General features: G+C 37.8%; 1 protein-coding gene across 1 annotated transcript in view; it reads right to left on the reverse strand.

Annotated features, from left to right (window-relative positions):
- The window catches only part of LOC306854969 (cadherin-4-like), a gene marked incomplete at both ends in the record, with an annotated part of 253,169 nt that overhangs the window by 140,698 nt on the left and 88,260 nt on the right, over nucleotides 1–24,211 (reverse strand). The window contains one exon of the mRNA XM_079393318.1: nucleotides 4,363–4,386. Coding sequence (XP_079249444.1) covers nucleotides 4,363–4,386 — 24 coding nt within the window. The remainder of the gene's footprint in view (nucleotides 1–4,362; nucleotides 4,387–24,211) is intronic.

The following is a 24,211-nucleotide window of genomic DNA, read 5'->3' on the forward strand; positions in this document are numbered from 1 at the left end:
CACTTCATGTTAATGCACTAACCATGAGACTATTGGTGCTGACCTTATGTTCTCTCTAAAAGTTAGTCTTTACCACTAAATACAACTTTATATAACTGTTTATTTCATAAAATGATAAAACAAAATAAAACTGTATTGGATACACTAAGCATTGTCTTATGCGCTCTCTAAATGTTAGTCTCTTTCACTAAAATATAATTTTTCAAATAAAATAAAAAAATAAATAAAGCTATTTTGGCTCTGCATTCTCTATACAGAGTCTCAATTATGCCCAAAAAAAAAAAAAAGTTATAAGTATGTATCCTATAGTCTCAAAGTTCTAGTGCACACCACCACACATTAATACCTGCTGTATTAACTCACAATAATTTCCTCGCACAGTCACCGTTTCTGAAATTACTTTCAGGATTGATAAATCCTGCGCTATAAATCCGGTGCAATTTAATCCATTTGCACTGACACCGGTCTTTACTGTGCACATGAGAAAGCACACCACAAATTACATATTCATTAAACCCACAAAAAACATATAAGATGACTCACTTCAGGTGTTTGAAAGACACGATCCTCAAACTACATAACTTTGCAATATACCCCCCTTACAAAAGCCTTTTAATATTCCATTTAATATGTACAGTATATCACACCATTTCCCTCAAGGGGATCGTTATCTGTTCCCCACAGCTTAGGTGAATTCTGGTTTTACCATCATAGTGGGTACATTTGGTCCTTGCAATGCAAGCAAAACCTGACTCACACACACACACACACACACTTCCACACACTAAAAACCAGTCCTAATTGCAGAGGCAACACCTGTCATATCATTGCCAATCTACAACCAGCATCTCTATCCCAAAATGCCAACATGATGGTAAGGGTCTGGACACTGCTCCCACCAGCGGCAGCCAAATTGGACGTTTCACCTTACTGCATGACTACTAGAGAGCCACTCCAATGGTGGTCCTATTAGCAGGACATATATAGCTCTCCTGGGAAGATAGCGAGAGAGAAAGCTTACGCGAGAGAAACAGAAGGAAAGCGAAAACCCAACGGAGAGGTGGGATTTTACCCGGCATACTAAGTATGAACAGTATATTTCTAGCTATCTATCTTCATTTCTGTCAACTGGTTTTGGATCACACCCACATTAACCTCAGCTATTAAGTTCATCTTATTCGCTCCTTAGCGCTGTATTAAAATCTAATACTCAAGACTAATGCATTTCCTACCATGGCATTTTTTTTAACATTATGACAGGCTAACAGGAGGGCCCATTTGAGACAGATATGCAGAATAAGAGGCTACGCCAAGTCCCCTGGGTGGCAGCATTCATTACTGTATTGTATTAAAAATACAACAGTGCTGAATAAGATATTGATCAAGCTGGGTGGACTGTGAAGCTGCCTGCAGAATTGCAATAACGCTGTAGAAATGATTCACTGCAATCCATTGCAGCCTAAATAATGTTTTGATAAATTACATGCTAACAGTTAGAAAAAAAAAAAACACTTCCTTCTTTATTTTTTCTTTCTAAATTACAGATTACACACTTTTTAATCTTCCCCTTTTTTCCATTTTTAACCCTCAGTGACATGGGGAGCGAGGAAGACATCTGCGTTTCATTTGTCTGTGTGTGTAATCTAAAACGCAGCATTGTGTTGTCTGTCACTAAATTTGATGTTCTAGCTGATGTGCTCTATGATTTGGCTGTTGCACAGCTGAAGCTCCTCTTTTGCAGTTTTTTCCCTGCCGTGCACCTGATGGGTTTGAACAATTTGCTCGGCTGTCAGAAAAAAGCATAATCAATCGGGAGATTAGAGATAAAAGGCTTTAAAACCAGGCGACCAAGGCACTTTCTACTATAACAATTACACCTAGGCCTACCTCAGGTAGAGTGAGGGGCTAGAGAGAACAGGAGAGACAAAAGAAGAGAAATGGAATTTGCAGTGGAGGTGAAACACAGCATAGTCAAGACAAGTCATTTGCAGGCCATATTGGTAATGCTTCTTGTGCAGATATTTATATTAACACTACCATTCAAAAGTCTGGGGTCAATTAAATCAAATAGATTTAAATAAAGATTGTCCTTTTTAATTTCTATTAATCAAACAACCCTAAAAAAAGTGTTGCAATTTCCACAAAAACATTAAGCATATTAGTCGTGGGCTAATGGATAGAGCGTCAGACTTGTAACCCAAAGGTCGTGGGTTCGAGTCTCAGGTCCATCAGGGATTGTAGGTGGGGGGAGTGAGTAACCAACACTCTCTCTACCCTCAATACCACGACTGAGGTGAGACCCTTGACCGAACCCCCAACTGCTCCCTGGGCGCCATCATTGGCTGCGCACTGCTCCGGGTGTATGTTCACTACTGTGTGTACACTTGGATGGGTTAAATGCAGAGCACAAATTCTTCAGCTTTGCAATTTCTTCGATTAATTTTTGTGAGTAGTCCATTGCTAGGCAAGCTTAGCAACCATCTGCAAGTTGTCATTGTAAAAAATAAATAAACAAATAAATAAATATATTATATATATAAATATATATATATATATATATATATATATATATATATATATATATATATATATATATATTGCCTTGTTAAACATTTCTTCTTAAAAAAATTTATAGGATCCTTAATTAACAGAAAAACCCCTGAATTTATATGAATAGAAGTATTATTTCTATTGTAATATTAGAAATTTACTCTGTTTTAATTATTTTTATGCAAAAAAAAAAACACTACTCAAGTTATTTATTTGCCCAAACTCATTTTATTTCTCTGCCCCAATTGCTATTTATTAACATAATTTAAACATAGTTGTGTATATTTATGTACTAGTAGAGCCTATTGTTATGACCTAAATTTGGGCCCTTCCTGTATACATGTACAGGGAGGGCCAGTGTGCTCAAACGTATCCCTCGATATACAGCCACGCATATGAATATTTGCAGTATACGTGTGTATATAAAGATATATATCCCTGTACCAACATATACTTACAGCTTTGTGTATGTTTATGTGTACACCTCAGGCCAAGCCACTTTGAGTCACACTCATGGCTCTGTACAGGAGGATAGAGTGTGCGCTTGTTTGTGTGAACACATTTGTGTAAAGCAGCCAGAGGAGTAATGCCTGCTGTCTAAACAGTGACCGTGACCATTACTGTTGTCAGGATGACGTTGTCATCATCTTTCTACATCGCTTCAACCATATGGCCCTATGCTTCGTTTACACTAACACCACACAAGCACAGTAAAAATACATTACATACTAAAATAAAGAAACTCTCTGGTCTGCAGAGAGTTTTTTTATTATAAACACCCTTTTCAAGCTATTCAAAACGCTTGCATTAGCCTTATTAATATCCATTATGGTGCATTTGCAGAAATCTTGAAGGGCAGCACACTATTTGTACCAGCTTACTGTCTGACAAAAGAGCACTGGCAATGAAAGTAAAATGTGCTGGCCTAGAATTATAGACCCTGCTGGCCTGCACATATCCTATTCTCGTGCAAAGTGCAGAGTAAACGTAAAAAACGGACCCAGTTCCACGTCTAGTTTCCACAAAGCATTGTGGGCAAGTGTGCTTTGAGTGCAAAACATATACAGCTCGAGTTCAAGACAGGACTGCCCTTTAAGCGCAGACTCTGCAAAGCTTTTTCCACTCCTTTCCGATCTCGCTCTTGCTCTCCATCTCCGAATGGATGCAGAAATGAACAGGGCAGGTGTTATTTTCCAGTGGCCCTAGCAGCTCTGCAGGTGGACTATATGCTGGTCACGCAGTCCATTATAGCCAGCACATGCGCAGTACCTCCAGCGCTCCATTTTGCCAAAAATGGGAGGCAATTTGAGAATATATAACAGCATAAATTCAATAGCAAAAACACACACTTTAAAGATTGCCCCCCGCTGAGTCAAATGTACATGAAAAAGAGGTCTGTCTACACAGCGACTCCCAGGGCAAGCGCCTCATCTTTGACAAACAGCCAGACCGAGCGCACGTGAACCAAACAATAGAACCACGAGGGGTGATTGACCGAAGTGAGTCGAGAATGATTGAACAAGCATGCTGGGAAAATGTGCCAGCTCAAATCAGAACAGAACCGAGGGAGCAGAGGTGAGTCTTCAGTAATCACTAACAAAGATTGGGTTCTCCGTGTCAGCCAACAGACCTGAAAGTATGCAAAGTGAATTTCAGAAAAAAGATGTACATCTGCTGCCGCAGCGATGCTCCATTTGGATGGAGTCACGCGTGCTTGCAGACCAACATTGAAAAACAATAATCACATTTGAGATCTGGCACATTCAGATTCATGCAGTGCTGTATCCGGGAACATATTTCTCAAGTACTCACCATGGCCAGATGACAGCAGGGTATCTACAAGTGAGAGAAAACAGAGAGACCGTTAGAAAATGAAACCGACTTTTATATACAACTCAGATATGAGCAAATAATCAACAGGATTCAGTACAACAAACTTTGACATTATGCACACACATAGGATTTAACATAACATTAAGACAGCATGACAACAGAGACAAGTTAGATTTACAAATGCTATTATAGATGGGTAACTGCGTCATTTGAATTAGTCATCATTAATGTTGAAAAAACCATTCAATTGAATGACCATTGAACCATTGAATTTCATTCAATCAGCTGTAAATATAAATGAGTCATTGAATTGTTTATTCAACCAATTCATTAAAAAGAGATTTTTTCAGATTTATTTTCTTCATATTGACATACTTATTCAATCATAAATTAATCGAATGAGTCATTTAAATCATTCATTTAGCCAATTTGTTCAAATATACTGATTCATTAATGAACAAATGAAGCCACTTTCTAAATGAGAGAGTCATTTCATTCAGCCAACTCAGTCATAAACATTGAATCATTCAGAAAGGAAACATATGAATGTCTGTATGACTCAAAGAATCATTTATTTGATTATTTTTAAAAGAAAATAAACAATAACTATACACCACTAGCATGAGTTGTTTGGAGTCACAGTACTTGATTCTGCTTTGGTTTTGTCTGGAACTATTTCTGGTAAAAAAAGCAAACTACACAATGCACGTCAACATTGTGTCAAAAATGTGTATTACCCCAGTAATATTAATGTATTACCTAATCACAGCCAATATTAACAACAGCACTCTTGCATGTGTCATTATGCTTAAGGATATTGTGCTAACAACTGATATTAACCCTGCTCTTGAACATTCAAACAACTCTCCCAAGGTTTTCCTTTTGTTGTTTTACATTTCAGGAGTTCTACTTCGCTGTCTACGCGAAATGAGGAAAGGCAAATCCAATTTTCAATGAGCCAGCTCAACTGACTGTATCGTCTTCTGGTTGAAATACAGTTTTGTCACCAATTTCATGCGTTCCTTCATCTGCGAGTATGCAATCCATGTTTCAAAACTTCTGTTTGGGGAAAATCACAAAAAAATCCAAGTGCTGTAGGTCTTCTAAACAATGTTCCTTTATTCTACATGAATAACAATTTCTCATTTATTCAGTATCTCATCCCCCACTGCTGCGAATTCAGGCAGTTCCTCTCTCCTCCCCAAGGCTTCACGCAGACTCATTGGCACACAATCTGGGCATTTTGGCATGGATGCAGATGCTAACGCTGTGTCTGAACTCTCGCCCATGCCTAAACCTTGTAGCGCTCACCAGGAGATGACTAACAATCACTGTTACGATTTCAGACTCCCAGCAGGTACAGGGCAAACTTAGCCAACTGTAAAACATCAAGGAACTTGCGTCCACCCTGAAAGAAATCTTAAAAATAAATACGCCTTTAATTTGAATGATGAACTAAGAAACCGATGCTTCATCCGAGATGCAGACACGCATTTAGGTTCAATTAAGCAGCATCTGCCTGAAGAAAATAATTGTTCAAAACATTTGCAGCATTCCAAGGACCCACTTAGCCTTTCCTGTCTATACACTGTCAGCTGCTTTGAGTCACGCGTTCCAGTTATGTGTTTAAATCCCTCTTCCTGGATGACTATACACACGTTCTCTCATACATCTTTGAAATGAAAAGGTCAACGCAATTTATTTCTCTCTGAAAATACAGATTACTCCGTTTCTTGTTCAACAGTGTTTTCGGTCACTGCCTGCGCACAGAAAGAAATTCCCAAACTAAAGCCATTGTGAATGTTTCCTATGGACCGTGCAGAACCATGCAAGTTCTTCTTTACATCTCGCCACTCGGGTTTTGTAGCAACATGACAGAACCCATGAGGTCTCTGAAGATCCTCCGCAACAATACCCAGCCACTGGAATTAAAATAGTACTAATGAACAAGCAAATGTTCAAAATTTTCATTTTATGTGCAGAAGTAATGCACAATTCCGTTGGGTCTTGTTAAACCAAGCAGAGGGAAACAGAATGAGACAGAAGACGATGCAAAGAAATGTATCTACCGACAAAACACTCCCACAACAAAAACATGAATTATTCATTGCGCAAATGGCAACAAACAATATTCCGTTCCACATGGATTTCTGTATTAATTGGAGTGAGCGTTGTGAGAAGTAGAAATTTCCATCCATGTCTTTCCCCTTGCTGGAGAGAAAGCCGGAGAAAGTTGGCTTCATACAAATTAATTAGTTGTCTGATTATGAAAAACAACAATGGACTTTATTGTTTTCTGCCATTTGTTTGTTTTGATTAATTATTACTAACGGGTTGCGTGCAGAATAACAATGAGGTAAAACGTTCTTGATTGCTTAAATAAGCAGAAGTGCACTGCTGAGGATTTATGGTATCAGAAGCAGTGACGGCGAAAATAAACATAATTCCGGAGAGCTGTTTACATTATTTGTGCTTAACCAGTGCTGGAACACACACACACACACATATAGTTTTATTGTTTATTGTCACTGTACTGATAGGAGACTGGGGAGAAAATAGCCAAATGGATTGGATTTGAACTCACATCTCCCACATCAGCACGTGTTTGGATTCTGTTTATTCCAATTTGGATAATGTATTTTGCCATATTCAGCCACAAAAATGTTAACCGGATACATGCCAAAGTCAGAGTGGAAAACACAGCGTGTTTGATTTAGTAATTTGCTTTAGTCTATTAGTAATTATTTATGTGCAACAGGATTAAGCCAATAATATACTTCACACAAACATGCCATACTAAAACGTGCGCTCATGTCGGTGGCAATAACCTTCAGTACTCAAGGGGGCAGTAGAGTTCCCTTCAAATGTCTTTGCAACTACAGTAGATGGTCACTGTAACCAGAACCATAAGCTAGCAATATAGACATGTCAAATTATAATGCCAGAAATAATGGCCACTGGTTACATTATGGTCACAAAACATTTGAAAATGCTAGTGTGGACACTCAGATGTTTTCAGATGTATCTGGATTAATGTATATATAGCCTTATAACACCGTGTCTACAACGGCGCGAGCGTCGCAGCATATATAACAAAATACTATAGAACTCATTATATTCAGTGATGCTGTCTACACTGGATGCGGCGCGGCGCAGTGAATCACGACAAATCCCTGACAGAAAACTGCTGCTGTGTTCTATTTATGATGACGTATTGACACAAATTATAAAATTATTTTCAATGGTCGCTTTGTCGCGTCCAGTGTAGACAGTCATTAGCTGTTTGTCGCGTCCGGTGTTGATACGGTGTTAGATGCATCAGGCTTCTTAACAAGCCTAACCAGCACCAGTTCTCCTTGTGAATCACAAGAAAATGTGTGCTTTTCACCACAGTAGGGTTTATGTTATCGATGCTGTGGCAGAGTCTGATCTTGAGAATCTAGCTTTAGTATGGATAATGTGAAGATGGAAGTCCAAAGTGACCAAAGAATATCACTTTCAATCTAATAACTAAGCTCAGTAGGTCTGGAGCCTTCAGACATCATCTCATATCTCTAAACCTTTCCCAGTTGTGGGCGCAGTCTTTTACAGTCATGTGACACACCATAAAAGAGGTAATATCCTGTAGGTGTGACATGGTTAAATCCGGCCGCGTGCAACCGTAGAGCAGATCAGGAGGATTTCATACATTCAGCGAGGTAATCGAAAACAGTCTCCACAAACATACACACACATATGGTAGAGGTAACAACAGAGGGATGCACGTACAGCACAAACAGATTGTGAGGGTAATTCAATTTCCTGCTGCAGCACTGAGGCTCAAATGGTCTCCATCAGTGGTTAAATCAGCGGCTGGTTCTGTAATTTCCCCAGCTGGACTCTCACCTCGTCTCATGCATTGAAGGGATGCACTGGGCTGGCGCTGATACTCCAGCAAAATACTAAAGTACAGAACCAGCACTTTAGACGATACAGTAGAATGCTGTGATAAGACGGCACATCGCTTGTTATACCTGTTGTTGCTAAACAAAGGAAGATACACCATTCACAACACAGCTAAAGGAATAGTACTGAAAAACACCATTGGAAAAGTGTAATAATAAAATGCTGGAGATTTGTAACAGGAAACACTGAAACACTGAAACACTACATTTTCAGAGAGACAGGCATATGTACATAATTGAATTATCAATACTTTATATGTAAAACATTTTCATTGATTGGTAATTACCCTTTACACTTAACTGTTCATTGTTTAGGCCCTATGTTAACTAATGTTTTTTAACTAATATTAACAAATGGAATGATTATACTGTATATACAGTACCGTTCAAAAGTTAGGGATCAGTACGATTTTTAAAGTTTTCTAAAAAAGTATCTTATGCTCATCAAGGCTGCATTTGTTTGATCAAAAATACATTTTTGTATTTATAAATATTGTAATATTTATAAATATTGTAAAATTTGTATACAGTTTAAAGCAACTGTTTTCTTTAATAATAATAATAATAATAATAATCAAGTGTAGTTTATTCCTGTGATGGAAATTTTCAGCAGCCATTACTCCAGTCTTCAATGTCACATTATCATTCAGAAATAATTTTAATATGCTTATTTGCTGCTCAAGAAGCATTTTGTATTACTGTATACAGCAAACATCTACACCACACAATTAACAAGCAGAGTTATTATGCAAAAAAATTCAGAACACTAAAATATTCTAGCAAACATAAACAACCAGAATTTTCGGAAACCAGCATTACTCTTGATCAACTGGTCATTTCCTCTATAAATGCATTTAGACTCTTGAAAAATAAAATGGGAAGAGGCGCAGGTGAGTTTTGTCAGGGTCCCAAAGTGTTCACGTGAACCTTAAAGTCCGTTTAAAGTGATATTAAAATATGTGTTCTGAGTTTGTCACACAACAGAAAAATTTGTTATTAACCACCCAGCCAAATTTGAATAATAAAAAAAGGCCAAGTAATTAAAATAAGTTATCCAAATTTTTGAAAAATAAGAAGGACTCTATGCTCTCAAACGCTGGGGGCGTGTCCGCTGTCGGTGCTGAAACCACGCCCACTCGCGGTTTCAGTCACGTGATTATGATGACGCGCGAAAGCGGGGCGATTTCAGATGGAGGGAAGGAAGTAAACATGGAGAATACGTCTATGGAGGAAACTGTTGCGGAGAGTCCGTATTTTATGAATTTAGAACCAGTTTCAAGAAATAGATACAAGGAGTTAGTAAACATATGTTGGACGTGACCCATTCCTCATGAAGATGTAAATATCTTACATCTTATATAAATATCTTAGATCGGTCAAATACCGCTACATCCTGAATGGATGCTACTGATATACAGCCATACATGTTTGAGCGTGCAAGCTCGTTATTTGCGCTGCAGTGAGTTGAAACCTTCTCGTCGTCAAGGCAGCGCTGCTCATGGTTGCTTAGCAACGGCAAACACCACGAGAGCGCAAGCTCCGGTGCGCTTTGAAAGAAGAGAAAGCGGTACAGCTCGCGTTTCTAGATGCGAATTGTGAACGCTCCATCTTTTTAAATGGTATGTATTCTGCCACATATTGATGTCTCTGGGCTAAGACCCGGGTATCCATTCACCCTAGAACCGTCTCTGCCTAGAATCTGTTTATCTAACATCACAGACATTCAAAAAGACAAACTAAGAGCTTGACCTCTCAACAGTTATTATAGTGTTAGGGGCGGGGCCACGCTCGGTGGCTCCATTGCGTCATCGAGCCACCGCTTTAGCCCCGGCCAAAAAAACAGAACACAGAATTGGTGAAAAACTGTTTAATGGTTTAACTCCACAATTCATTACTACATAGTTCAGAGTCTTTGTAATGTGTTTCAGCAATACATTTCTAACATTTCTAAGTGTGTAGAAACAATTCTCTTTACATAGACTTTAAAGCAGTGTTGGAAAAAAAGAAAGAAAGATAGGGAGCTGAAGTATTCCATTTATAAAATAATTAAATTGCTACATCACAGTGCAAAAGCACAGTATTAGCTACAGGAACAGAGGGTTCAAAAAGGACTACAAATTTATGAAATTACAGAGAGGTGAGGAGTCATTCCGGCAAGCAGAAATGAAGATGAAAAATGATCACAATGTCACATGTACGGTGCCACAGGGGTAAAAAGTTTCTGACAGTACAAAACTTTATTCTACATTATAAAACTATGAATTGGGGTTGTGTGTGCCAATGCAGCAGTTACTCTGTATTGCGTATTAAAATCTGCTGTAGTCCATCATAACACCAAATGCTTTTGCATTTAAAGCTAATTAGCACTGAAGTACTGCATCACATCCTGTAATAAACAGTTTTAATCGGTAAGCTCTACTATTAAAAGCCTTATGGTCAAATTTGACATTGTGATTCTCAGCACAAAGGCATAACTAGACACAACTGGTGCTGATCCAGACTTTTGGTTTCAATAACTTCTGCAAATTAAGAGAACATAGACGTCTGACCATATGGCTCGCTGATTTTTGGATAAAAGTAAGCATAAATTCTTGCAAAGCTAAGATGCTCATAATATGCCTGCTATGTCAGGAGCAAATTAATGCAATGCTGGTAAGATGTTACTTTTTTTTTTGAGTAAGAAACTGCTGATGAACAATATTTATAAGTAAATCAACTGAGCCTCGTGTTAAGTTTCATCTATAAATGCAATATTACGCTCCCAAATCCCTTAATGCAGTTTTCACAATCTATGAAAAATATGAGATAAGAGATACATTTTCTTGCATCAGTGTTGCTGGGTGGCCAGTACAGAAAAGCAAGGGAATGAGAAAATATTTTTATGTTTTGATGTGCATACAGCACATCAACCCATTTTCCCTCATTTTAATACATGCTCATTCAGTGTTTGTTTTTATGAGAGTGTTCTATATGCGTATCGTTGACTAATTAGAAATGAAGGGTAGTCAGCCAGAGTTACTGAGCCAGTGTAGAACACATGTCACAAACAGGAAAAAAAGGTCTAAAATCACTTTTGGTGCCAAAGCAGCACAGACTGAGGCAGATTCTATTTAATGCAGTGCCCTACGTGCTTTTCAAGAATAGAGAGATGAAAAGATGAAAATGCATCTGTGTTTGAAAGGTACTTTGGTAGCTATGTCAGAAAAGAATGAGCTCAGGAGGAAAGGAGGTAAACAGTGCATTTACACACAGAGTAACACAAATTCTCTTGACTACCAACAGAGAAAGAACTCACAGGGCTAGTAGGGGGCCAACAGCTTCATCAGCAGATTTTGTTATACATAATCATTGAATTGTTTTTCACTCGTTGCCTGCTGTTCTGACAAAACATTAAAAATTGGATGAGAGTCTGAAGTTCTGCAGTCATATATCTTACTGTTACACTGTTATGTTAATAAGGCACCTATCAAGTAAAGTATATGATTTTATATTCATTCACTGCGCCACAACTGTTATGCTATTTATTTTATATAAATATAAAATAACCAAGGTTGGTAATCAACACTTTAATTAACCAATTAATCAATGTTTTTGTATAGTTCTCAAAAAAATTAAATAAAATGTAATATGTAATGTAATTAAATAATTGTAAAATTCTTCTACAACAGAAAACTATGGTGTATAGATATTTTATATAAGGTATAACTAATCATTATAATTATTATTGTTGTTGTTCTTGTTATTTTTTCAAATTAATTTTATTTATCATTCTTTACCCCCCTTTTTTTTTTGCTTTCAGCATAAAAATGGACTGTCAATGTAAATATACTCTAAGCTTACAGTAAGCTTTAAATTTATATTAAATGCATATACATTATTTAACATCACCATTATTACACAATTGCTCATGAATATTTATCATGAGACATTTTGTCCATTAAACTAATTTGCTAAAAGGCAGATGTTAAATAGGCACTAGGCACACTTACAGCTCACTCTTTTTTTGTCCCGGGCTCTGTGAATCCAAGCGACGGCCCTGCGATTACCACTTAAAGCAATTTAAAACTGGTGTTTTACACAATCTGCCAAGCAAAACAAAACTCTTAAGATACAATGATCATTTCCCAAATCATGAGGGAATGGTTGAACGGGAGGGGATATCCCCGGGGTTAAATTGTTTGCTACAGTTGATCGTCATCTCATCTTCTTCATCACAGTGATGAGTTTGCGCTCAAAGTAAAACAATGACACAGTGTCTCTGCAGCGGGTATGTTTAGGGCCCACAGTCAGTAAACGATTGCACATACATGCATATTCAGTCTTATTTCTGCGTCTCACAGTCGCTTTCTCTCCCTGCCTGCCCCGTCTTTTCTCTCCTCCTTCATCATGCAGTCGGAGCCTGTGGGCACAGTGTGGGAGATAGTGCAGTAAGCTCTCCTCTCCTCTCTCTAATCTCATTTCCCACTGCCTGGATTAAACAAATGTCTGTCATTACCGCTCAATGGTGGAAGGGAGGAGGGTTTAGGGTCCACAGGAGCGCAAGAGAGAGAGGAAGGGCGGGAGTGACAGAACCGCAGAGAGAGAGAGAAAGACAGAGAAAGGGAAAATAAAATAACTGGAAGAAAAAAGCAGGAGAAGGTTCTAAAGAGACCATCAAATGAGGGATCCAGGGAGATAAAGAGAAATTGAGACAAAATAAGAGCGAGTGATAGCGCGAGAGAGAGATGTTTTCAGAGCGGGCTTCTCTTACTTTCGACAAAGCGCTCTAACTGCCCACAGGTGGGCTGCCCGCCGCTGACTGAAAAAGTGAAAAGAGACCGAAACGAAGAAGAGAAGGAGAGGAGGAGGTGGTGACAGTAAGACAGAGAGCAAAACGACAGAACCCCCCCCCCCCCCCCCCCCCCCCCAAGAAAAATTGACAGCGTGTGGTAACACTGCATCAGAAGACCCAGTGGCAAGCCTTCCACCATCATCAACCAATCCAATGTATTTTCATTGAAAAGTACATAAAGAGTGGATATCCACTCAAGGTGCACCCAAAGCCCAAAGGGGGTCCTTTCCACTGCGTCTATAGTTAGTCTCGGGGTTCATTTCAACATTACCGTCCCCTTTTCACCTGCGGTCTGTTTACAGCCCGCTGGCAGAGAGACATTGTCAATCCCGACAGAGTTTGTATTCCATATTTCAAAACAGACATTTAGATCCACAAGGGCCCATTGAGGCTGAAATGGTGTGAATCGCAGGGAGGGGGCAGAAGCCATAACGTGGCTGCTTTTGTCCTCCCCGCGTCTGTCTGGTTTATTACACCGCACCCGACTGGCTGGAGGTCCCGGTTGATGGACCTTTAAGTATTTAGGACTACGAGAGCAGAAATTATTTCCCTCCGAGGAAGCGCTTGCTCCAGGTAAGGAAAGGGTAGTCTGACTGCGTTTTCTTTTCTGAACACAATGGCCTGTGAAACCAGGAGGAGACATGGAAGAGAGATATATTCAGCGAGTGGAATCGTTCGCCTTTATTTCGCTATTCAGATCTCGTCGGGGGGTCTAATCAGTGGTAATGTTGTCAACGAAATTACTGACAGAAATGTTTGTTGACAAATAGTTTTTGTCAGCAATAACAAAGAATTATAGCATGCAATTAAAGTATGGTGAGAAAAACAACACTGAAAGATATTGCAAATGTTGTCATCATTTACTCTCCACCATGCCATGCAAACTCAATAATATTGTCTTGCTTATCTAAAACACAAAAGAGCAGGATGTCCTTAGGCAGCTTTTCTATACAAGAAAAAAAAAAAAGTGAATGCGGGATTTTAAATGCCAAGCTCCAAAATAAGCACCATAAAAATATCACAATATAATTTACAACAACATACAATAATAATATAATATAATATAATATAATATACCGGTAATATAATATAATCATTTGCTGACATATTTTAAACAGATCATGACTCAAAGCTATCACACACATTACAGTTTTTGAAAGAAGTCTGTATTTGTTTGATCAAACGTTCAGTCAAATTAAACACGAATTAGCTTTTAATTGTAATTTATTCCTGTGATGGCAAAGCTGAACTTTCAGCAGCCATTACTCTAGTTTTCAGTGTCACATCATCTTTCTCAAACCTTGAAAACAATTTTATTTCTTAATATTTTTTGGTGAAAACCATGATAGGCTTCATGCATTCTTGGCAAAAAAAAAAACAACAAAACAAAACAAAAAACATTATTTGAACTGGCATTTGTATTTTCAGAAGACTTACTGTAACATAAGTGTTATGATATTTGTTTGTCTTAATCTCCAATCAACATTGAATGGAAAAGCTGCTTTAGGACATTTCATAAAGGAAATAAATTAATAATAGGTTAGAATGGCATGGGATGAAGAAATAATGACAATTTTATCATCTTGTGATGAACTATGCCTTTAACAATACTAACAATGTTTTTAAAGACAAAATATAGAAACTACTGATCCAAACAATCCAATCATAGTATTCTGCATATTGACTCACTTGATCTAAAAGAGCTGAACACCAGTGAACTGAACCGTTCTGATTAGTTTACTCAGACACATCCTATACAGTATGAGAAACTATATCCACAACATAAACATAATATTACAATTTATATGCAATACTACATCTGCATAAACAATAAATGCATGGGCGAACTTGCACATTCTACCTAGCATATAACTTTGTGAATACATTACTGTATATCTACAGTGTTGTTATAGCAGTAATACAATATCCACACCACGGAAATTAACGCATGAAGACCATTACAAATATTTTTTAAGCTAACATTTATTTAGTAATAATGCTATTTTCATCATTGTTGGTTTGAAAGGATTTCTGAAGGATCATGTAACACTGAAGACTGGAGCAATGGTTGCTGAACAGCTTTGCCATCAGGAATAAATTACATTTTAAAATATATTCAAAGAAAAAACAGAGGCGGAGACGAACACACAAGCCACTGTGTAGCAATGAGGCATGTCAAAAGTCCTTCCGAAAACTTTACCGAAAGCCATTTAACAAGTACTAGAGGCAACATCGCACCTATTTCCTCTACATGTTCACAATGCCACATCTAATTCTTTATCTTTAGGCCTTATTCACTGACTGTGGGATCCTGTTCCTCCGATGTTCTCCTCCCTGCTATCTTTCAGTTAGCGCCTCCTCTTAAATGACTAGAAATCCATTGCCCTGCTTGTGCCTGTCCCAACGGGCTCTGCACTGATTTTAATGAACAGGATGGAGTGGATGAAGAGAAAGAGGGAGCGAGAGAAAGAGCTTCAGGCTGCAGAAAGATCGTTAGAGCTTTAAGCTCCATTTCAAGACCTCCCTTCTGAGGTCTTGCGGCTCTCGCGTTCTGTCTTTCTCACTGGTCATGATGAAAGTGAAACAGAAGTGCTGAATACAAAGAGCAATTTGGAGAACAGAAGCGAAAAACAAAAGCTATGAGTAGCCCAACGGCATAACATTGGCCTTTGAGCAGGGCAGCAGTTCAGACTTTTAACACAGCCTTCTCAGATCTAAACCGAGCATGTTTCTTTTCTTTTTTTTTTTTAAACAAGCAGTGACGTTCTCTGTCTTTCGTGTCAAATTGTGAAAATTCAAAACACTGTGATTCGAAAAAAAAATGCAGATTGTTACAGTAAAAGAAATGCCAAGAAAAGCACACAACTCAAACGTGGGAAGTGCAGATGCAAAAGTACTGAAGCTTTTCAACAAACTGCCCTGTCAGAAGATTCAATGAAACCATGAGAGCCAATTGATATTACATAGATGAAATCCAGATTCACATAATGTTCTACAAGTGTCATGCAATTCAACGAGATCAAGGTTTTGTATAAGGGAGAACCTATATACGTCGCCTAACACTCAATATCTTGTTTTCTCTATGGTAATATTTGCTCTGTGCACATGTAATTCAATCCTTGCCATCGATATCAGAGTTAAATAAATAAAGATGGTGTGACCAAAACAGACAGCTACCTCTCCAAAAGTTACATTCTTGTGTGATCTTTTCTCGTCAGGTTTAAAGTACTGACACACGGATTTTCCATCTAATTATTTGTCTTGTTTTGATGTGCTTACATACAGTAGAGTAGATGTTATGTTTACAGTCTGCACTTCATAAAACAAGGATGCGTCTAGTGTGCATTTTGTTTGTGTATTTTGTACAGTGGCCAATAGAGCTCAACGCCCTGCAAATAGAAAAAAAACACTTGCAAATTAAAACAACTTCATCAATTTGACAACACACGTGCTACAAATGCTCACAACACAACCAAATAAATAAACACACTGCAAATACTCACAACATAACCAACAAAGAAACACGCTGCAAATACATTTCTTTATTTGTTTGTGTTGTGAGCATTTGCAGCACCTGCTGTCAAACTGATGAAGATGTTTTCTTGATTTGCTGGTCCTTTTTTCTATTTGCATGTGTTTTCTGAAATTGCAGCGCGTTGAGCTCTCTCGGCCACAGTAATTTTGTCTGGCTAAGAACAGTTACAAACTAGGGCTGTGCGATATATCTAACGCGATGATCATGCGCATCTCGTCAGTAAAGCTGGTCCCGTGATTAGCGGTAAATCTCCATCACCTGCTTTCGGATGGAGCGGCATTTAATACACAGAGCCGTAGATCACTGACAAGCTACGCAATATCGTGTTCATAACTGCAGATGAATCGCCTTCTATTATGTACGCAATATTGCGTAGCTTGTCAGTGAACAACGGCTCTTTGTATTAAATGCCGCTCCATCCGAAAGCAGGTGATGGAGATTTACCGCTAATCACAGAACCGGCTTTACTGACGAAATGCGCATGATCATCGCGTTCGATATATCGCACAGCCCTAAAAACAAATTTAAATAATACACTAAGCAATAACAAAATCGCCGTTCTTGTCAAATGTTGGTGCCACAAGTAATTCCATCCATACTGATATTCGACTGCGAGCATGATACTGCTTTTATACTGTACATCAAATAAGACATTAATATTTTGTAACTTACATTTTAGTCGAATTATTAGCAGTTACTTGGTTTGCTTTTGCTCCGTCAAGTAAAATATCTCCAAACAAAGCCGCAACAGAACCGTCATGTCGACAAACACGCAGCAGTGATGTTTCTGAATGAATCAGCGGTTTTGAACGAATCACTTGAGTGAATGATTCAATGAATCATTTGTTTTGTTACTAAATGAAACAGCGTTTTTTGAATGAATCACTGAGTGAATGATACAATTAATCATTCATGCTTAGTTCCTAAATTAATCAGCATTTTTGAACAACATGGTTGAATAGATGATTCACTGACTCACTCGTTAAGATAACAGTTTTCGATATAATTCAGCTATTTCGAAATAGCTGAATATATTCAGCAAGTCAATTGCTTGAGCGAATGACTCAAATGACTCACTCTTTAAAAAATAACAGTCACTTGCCGCCACCTACTGGTGTAACCTGCAGAAAGAGTCGCTGAAAAAAATACACACCTATTATATTATATTATATTATTAGGGTGAAGTCAGCTATATTGGGCTATCAGGTAAAATGGGCCAAATAAGTTTGTAGCATCATATCATATAGTTATTATATCACAATAACTGATCTTGCATTGTTGCTTAAACACTTGTTGACGTAACAATAATTTAGATTGGGGTGAGTTTTTTAAGGAGGGCAGGGCAGAGTGTTGCATAAAGCTTGTCAGAGAAATTGTAAGGTAAGTGAGCTTGACATAGTAAATTTCATTAATCACTAATAAGGGTACTAAAGCAATTTTAAGTAAGCTCACCAACAAAGCAAAGGTTTATGAACAATGCTTTGACATGCTCTTTCAAATAAAAAAGTTTAATTTAAAAAAGAAAATAAAAGTTTTGTGAAAAAGGTCATATTAGGTAGAAATGGCTGGTTAAACTAAAATGGGCCACAATTTCAGGCTAAAATGGGTTGCATACACGCACACACACACACTTTTATACAGAAATTGAGGATGAAAATTAGGTTTATAGATGTATCCATACAAAACCTTAACTGTCTTTAAAAAAAAATAATAAAAAATAAATAAATATATAAATATATATATATATATATATATATATATATATATATATATATATATATATATATATATATATATATAAATTATTTATGCAAAGACTGCCTTTGAAGGGAATGCAGCAAAATATCTAACTGGCCTGACTAGGTGCAATGTTAAGACCCACAGTATACAGGAAATGTTAAAGTGTTTTGTTTTGTTTTTTTTAGGACAAAGATGTCCTAACCTTTAACAAAATGTTTGAAAAGTATTTGACAAGCATACACACATACATGCACACAAAAGACACCAATGCACAGAAACACACCTATACAACATGAGACCCATGCTAATTTATAAACATATCATTAGATCTCATGCATAGCTTATTTGATGGTATTCTTATAGTCATTTACCAAAATGTGGCCCATTTTAGCTGACTTCACCCTATATTATATTATTATTATATTATTTTATATTATATTATTTTTTAAAGAAAATTGGCACTGATAATAACAAGTTACAATATGCTTTCTTATATGAGGTGATTATAGATCAGTGTTTGTAAACAGAAGGTTGCTGATTCATTCCCTGTAAGGATCCATTAGCGTTATGCCCTTCAGCAAGGCTCCAGGAGGACTGTTCCTATAATAAGTTCATAGCATCATTCATGCAGCAGTAAATAAAGACTCAAAGCATACTGTTCATACTTTTTATCATACTACTGTACACTCAGCTATCTTTCATGAAATGTCTGTGGCATTTGGCCCATCATTAACATTTTCTAAACAGCTATAACCTTTGCAGTGCAGATTATAGAGGAGAATATAGAGGCTACGGTACCTTCTTACGATTGGCTCAAGTCAATATATGCTGATCTGGATAAAATGTAAAGAAAGGCTCACTCTGAGAATAGCCATGGTCGCGCTTTGTCTGAGAGTTAAGCCTGAACTTTCTCTGATGTCTCCATGTGTGAGATGGGACCGTCATGTCTTCCCTTAAAGCACACAAGCCTTTGACCAAGGCCAGCTTTTCTAATCTTCAGCACACTGCCCACAGCCGGTCAATGGAGCAGATAAAAACTATGAAGTATGAACACAGAAATTGACATTTAATAAACTTTCTAAAAACTTACAGAAGTTAGACAGAATCCCTGAAGCAGTGCGGAATTAAGGACCTTATTTTAAAGTAAATGGTCAAGAAGCAAGAGCTCAGAAACTCCATTTGCTGACTCATCCTCATATCTGATTCGCAGCTTTCATATTCAACAATAAAGCAAGACAGATCAGTTGACACGAGGTGATCTTTCCTACTGCATGTATACACGGGTGATTCTTCAATCAGTGGCACTTTCGATCTTAAAACTTTTCAAACTTAACATCTGTTAAAACACTTATCAAAAGCCATGGCCTTGATCAATTTTGGTATAATATGTGCTGGTGATTGATTATTATTATTATTACTATCAACATCATATTATCAATATCATCATCATCATTATTTAGTTAAAACCCAAATATAGAACAGGTCTAGCAAATTTACTGTCTCTAAATTCAACCTTCTTTACAATTAGAAAAATGCAATTTTAAACCCAATAAAAATTTTAGGAAAATTTTTAAACCCCAAAAAAGTTTAAAGCTGTTATAATCAGCACTCAAAAATGTTTTTTGTTTTAAAAGACGACATTTCTGTTTACCATACTGTAGCTGTAGATTTTTTTCAAATAAATTTTTACATTTACATTTATTCATTTAGCTGACGCTTTTATCCAAAGCGACTTACAATTGCTATATATGTCAGAGGTCGCACGCCTCTGGAGCAACTAGGGGTTAAGTGTCTTGCTCAGGGACACATTGGTGTCTCACAGTGGATTCGAACCCGGGTCTCTCACACCAAAGGCATGTGTCTTATCCACTGCGCCATCACCACCCCAAATACAGTAAAATACAGTAAAACCACCAGTAATATTGTAATATTTTAAAATGTAATTTACTTACTTAATTTACAGAGTCACAGAATCCTTCAAAAATCATTCTAATATGCTGTTTTGGTGCTTTATTTTTGTTATTATTATTATTATCAATATTGACAATATTTTTTGTCCCTCAGGATTCTTTGATAAATAGAAATATTGAAAGAACAGTATCTTTTTTAATGAAAAAAAAAATGTAATAATGTAAAAGTCTTTACTGTGATAGTGTTAAAACTAGATCGTTTAAGCATTCTGTCTTAAAAATCATAAAAGGGGACAGTATTGTTCTGTCTAGTTGAAGTATCACCCACATATGGACTAAAAAAAGCTGTTTTATGACATAGAGTACTGGGTTCTCCTATGAAAATCTTTTATGGGTAATAAATAAATGTGCGGCGAAGGAGGAAATGGAAATCATGATTTTATAAGCTGAAATCTAATTATGGCATTTTGTGTTATCTGTGACTCTGCATGCCTTAGTTTTTCCTCAGCCTTGACAGGGCCATTAAAACACAAGCGACCAAAAACATTAACGTTTTGATGTAGTAAGGACATGGCAGGTTATGATTACAGAAAGTGAAGCAGAAGCAAAGTAAGAGAGATGGCACGGCTTTAATTAACAGTAATGCTGGGAATGAGAACCCAGGGATAAGAAACAGTTTGTTCATCTTGAGCTCTGCATGTTTTTATTTTGTTTTCGCAGGTCTCGTGGGTTGTTACCTGTATTCCGAGACAATAAGAAGGTTAATTGCTCAGATATGCTACGACTCTCACCTCCCCTAAGAACAGGAGTATACAGTCGACGAGGGCGGTCGGCAGAGGGTCGTGGAGTTTGCGGAACATATTCCTGTATTTTACCTCAAAATCAAGAGGCTTTTTCCTCATCTTCAACAATGTGCATGGTTTAATTCATTTAGAACACTAGACTGCTGTTGCGTTGTTTTCAGTCCTATGGGAGAAACAGTTCAAAGTAATAAATCCGATGATAAACGTGTGAGACTGAATGCATTTATTAAAACAGCCATGTTCTGCTATGGTCTATGTTACAGTTCTGAAGGCCTTTGAATTACAACTCCAGGCATTTTCCCCTAAAATAACTTCATCTTTATTTGTGTACCCTCATGTCCCTCAAGTCCACTAAAAAGACCCCGACACACACACGCACACTCGTACAAAAAGCATAAATGACTTCTTTTGAAATCCAAACCGGTGATTTAGTTCCATCCGTTTTCTATTTTTTACAAACAGACCACTTTGTGTTCCACATTTCAAATATTGCTGCCATTTTTTCTGAAGATAATGATAGCCATCATTTTGCATGTGGATGCATTCTTGTACTTTAAAACACCTCCCATCGTGAGTTATATAAAAATAACTATTATGTTTTTTTGGGGGGGTTTTCCACATGAATGAGAAAAGTATAAGGTTAATCTAAGACTAATACAACTAATAAAGGGGAACAGCAACATCACAGCAAACATTTGCTGAAGCGTCTCAGAGGCATTTCATCAACAAGACTGCTAATAAATTATTAACCTCGTAATGAATATATTGCTGCGAGGATTATGCAAACTTCCAACAAAGCCACAGTGGACCGAAATGCATCCTATTATCTTTCAGAAAAATACATGAATATATTTCTTTTTGATCTTGCACGACGTCGTTCCCTGGGAGAGGAACGAATGCAACCCGAGCACCTGGGTTGGTCGTGGAAGAGATAAACTGTACAAGTGGAGGCCGTACTTAAGTGCTGTAGAATTTTTTTCTTTCATCTTAAAAATGGCAAAGCTTTTAAACATTTCGAGCTGTGTTCGAGCGCAGACACTCCCCAGAATACAAAACCACATGCACCTGACACACAAAGTGAGGGTGATGAAAAGCGAAGGGGATGAAAGCTTCCCATGACTGAAGGCGATGAGAGGGACAAAACCGAATTTCAGAATTATGACAAAATTAATTTGAATCAAATCATGGTTTTGAGTGGCGTGGTTTTTTAACACCACTGAAAGCACTGTGGAAGTTTTTATGTTTTGTTCTGTTTTTCTCACCAGGGTTAAACTAACTCTGATCTTTTTAAAGTTGCATTGTAGTGAATTAATAGTTAAAACTACTACTTAAATCCAAGGGTGCAAACTGTCTGCTCAGGGATTGCTCATATGTTACTGCAAATGAATAAAGATGAGGCTGTAGGCAATAATGTGCTAGTTGCTATAACCCTGTTATTCACACAACAGATTAAATTAATAGATCAGCAAAAAGAGGATATTAATTATTACAAAACCCTGTGCTGAGTGAGGACAATGAACAAAGTATGCTTGGGAGAGCAAAGAAAGATAGCAAAGATAAAACAGTACTGAGAACAGTACAGGGTTGAGTACAGAACAGTCTATTATATATATTTCTATAGTAATGGGTAAATTATCACATATACCAATGGTGGTAGAGTAAATTATTGCATAAGCCCATTACAAAGTGTTTAATTAGTATATGTGCAGTTAATGCCACTCATTTATCACTTTTATCAAAACAGTTATCATTTACAGCTTTTATCAAAACATTTTTTACATGTTTAATGTAATTTTATGCACAAACATCTTGACTCTAGGCAGACTGATGCAATAGCTTGTCAAGAAAGAGATCAAAACCTTATTTTACTCATGCAATCCTATGTAAATGGAAGGTCCAAGATCAGTGAATTGCATTGTGGGATACAGCATCCTGTTCAGTGCGCTCCCTTCACGTTTTGTAATGTGGTTATTCTGGGTATCCCATGCAAACAGGAATGTGCAAAATATACATACTGCACACTGCTGAAATGGTAGTTGTAAAAGTAGTTGTAGTATGCTGTAGTATGTTGGTGTGCTACTGAACATTACCTTAGGGCTGGTGTACTACTCTGAATTCTGCCACGTAATGAAGAAGCAAAAGGTAATCCAGGAAGTAACAGTGAAAACAATAACAAGCCTCACCCTCATTTCCCTTTTCCTGTTTGAAGCCGTATCCCCATTTGATACATACTAACACAGAATGCCATTTTGTGCTGGAAAAAAGTATACACTAATGTTCAAAAGTGTCAGCTTATTTATTTATTTGGAAATAAATTAATACATGTATTTTTTGTGAGCAGCAAATCAGCATATTGAAATAATTTGTGAAGGATCATGTGACACTGACTGGAGCAGCAAAGAATTACTCAAATTCAAATAAAATTCAGCTTTGCTATCACAGGAATAAATTACATTTTAAAGAATTGTGACGAGTCGGCTGCCTCCCCCCTTATTGTCATCACCACCCCATAGCGTATTCGCCGCCCTTCACCAGGCACCATGCTCTTTTCCAGAACACTGCCCTCCTTCACGAACCCCGCAGCACGACGAGGACACCAGACCCCCCTGTTTATTTTGGACACTTTTACCCCCTTTGGGCACTTTATTTTATTATTTTGTTTAATAAAAGCCTCTCCGAGGCCTGACGCCACACCCACTGTGTCTGTCGTTTGCTCCTCCCGCCACAGTGGTGGAGAATTCGGGCAAGGCGGAGCCTAGACAGCGCAGTTGGGCAATACCTGACGACGTCATCCCCTCTCACTCGCAAGAAGTCATGGAACCTGCATGGGGACGATGGAGGAACGACGGGGACAGCCAAAGGGGTAAGTGACGTTCCTTCTGGTTGAGGCTGTCGACTGATACCCAATTTCTCTGTCCCGGTTCTGGCGCGGTGCGAGAGGGAGAGTTGCCCGGAGAGGAATACCTGCCCCGCCCACTCCGTCAGCTGGAGCCTGGTTTAGGAAGGTAGCACTCCTGTGTGGGCGGCGGCTGGAGGACGGAGATGTCGCTTGGGGGGGGTAGTGA

The sequence above is a fragment of the Barbus barbus genome (genome assembly GCF_936440315.1).
Source record: "Barbus barbus genome assembly, chromosome: 35".
Lineage (NCBI taxonomy): Eukaryota > Metazoa > Chordata > Actinopteri > Cypriniformes > Cyprinidae > Barbus > Barbus barbus.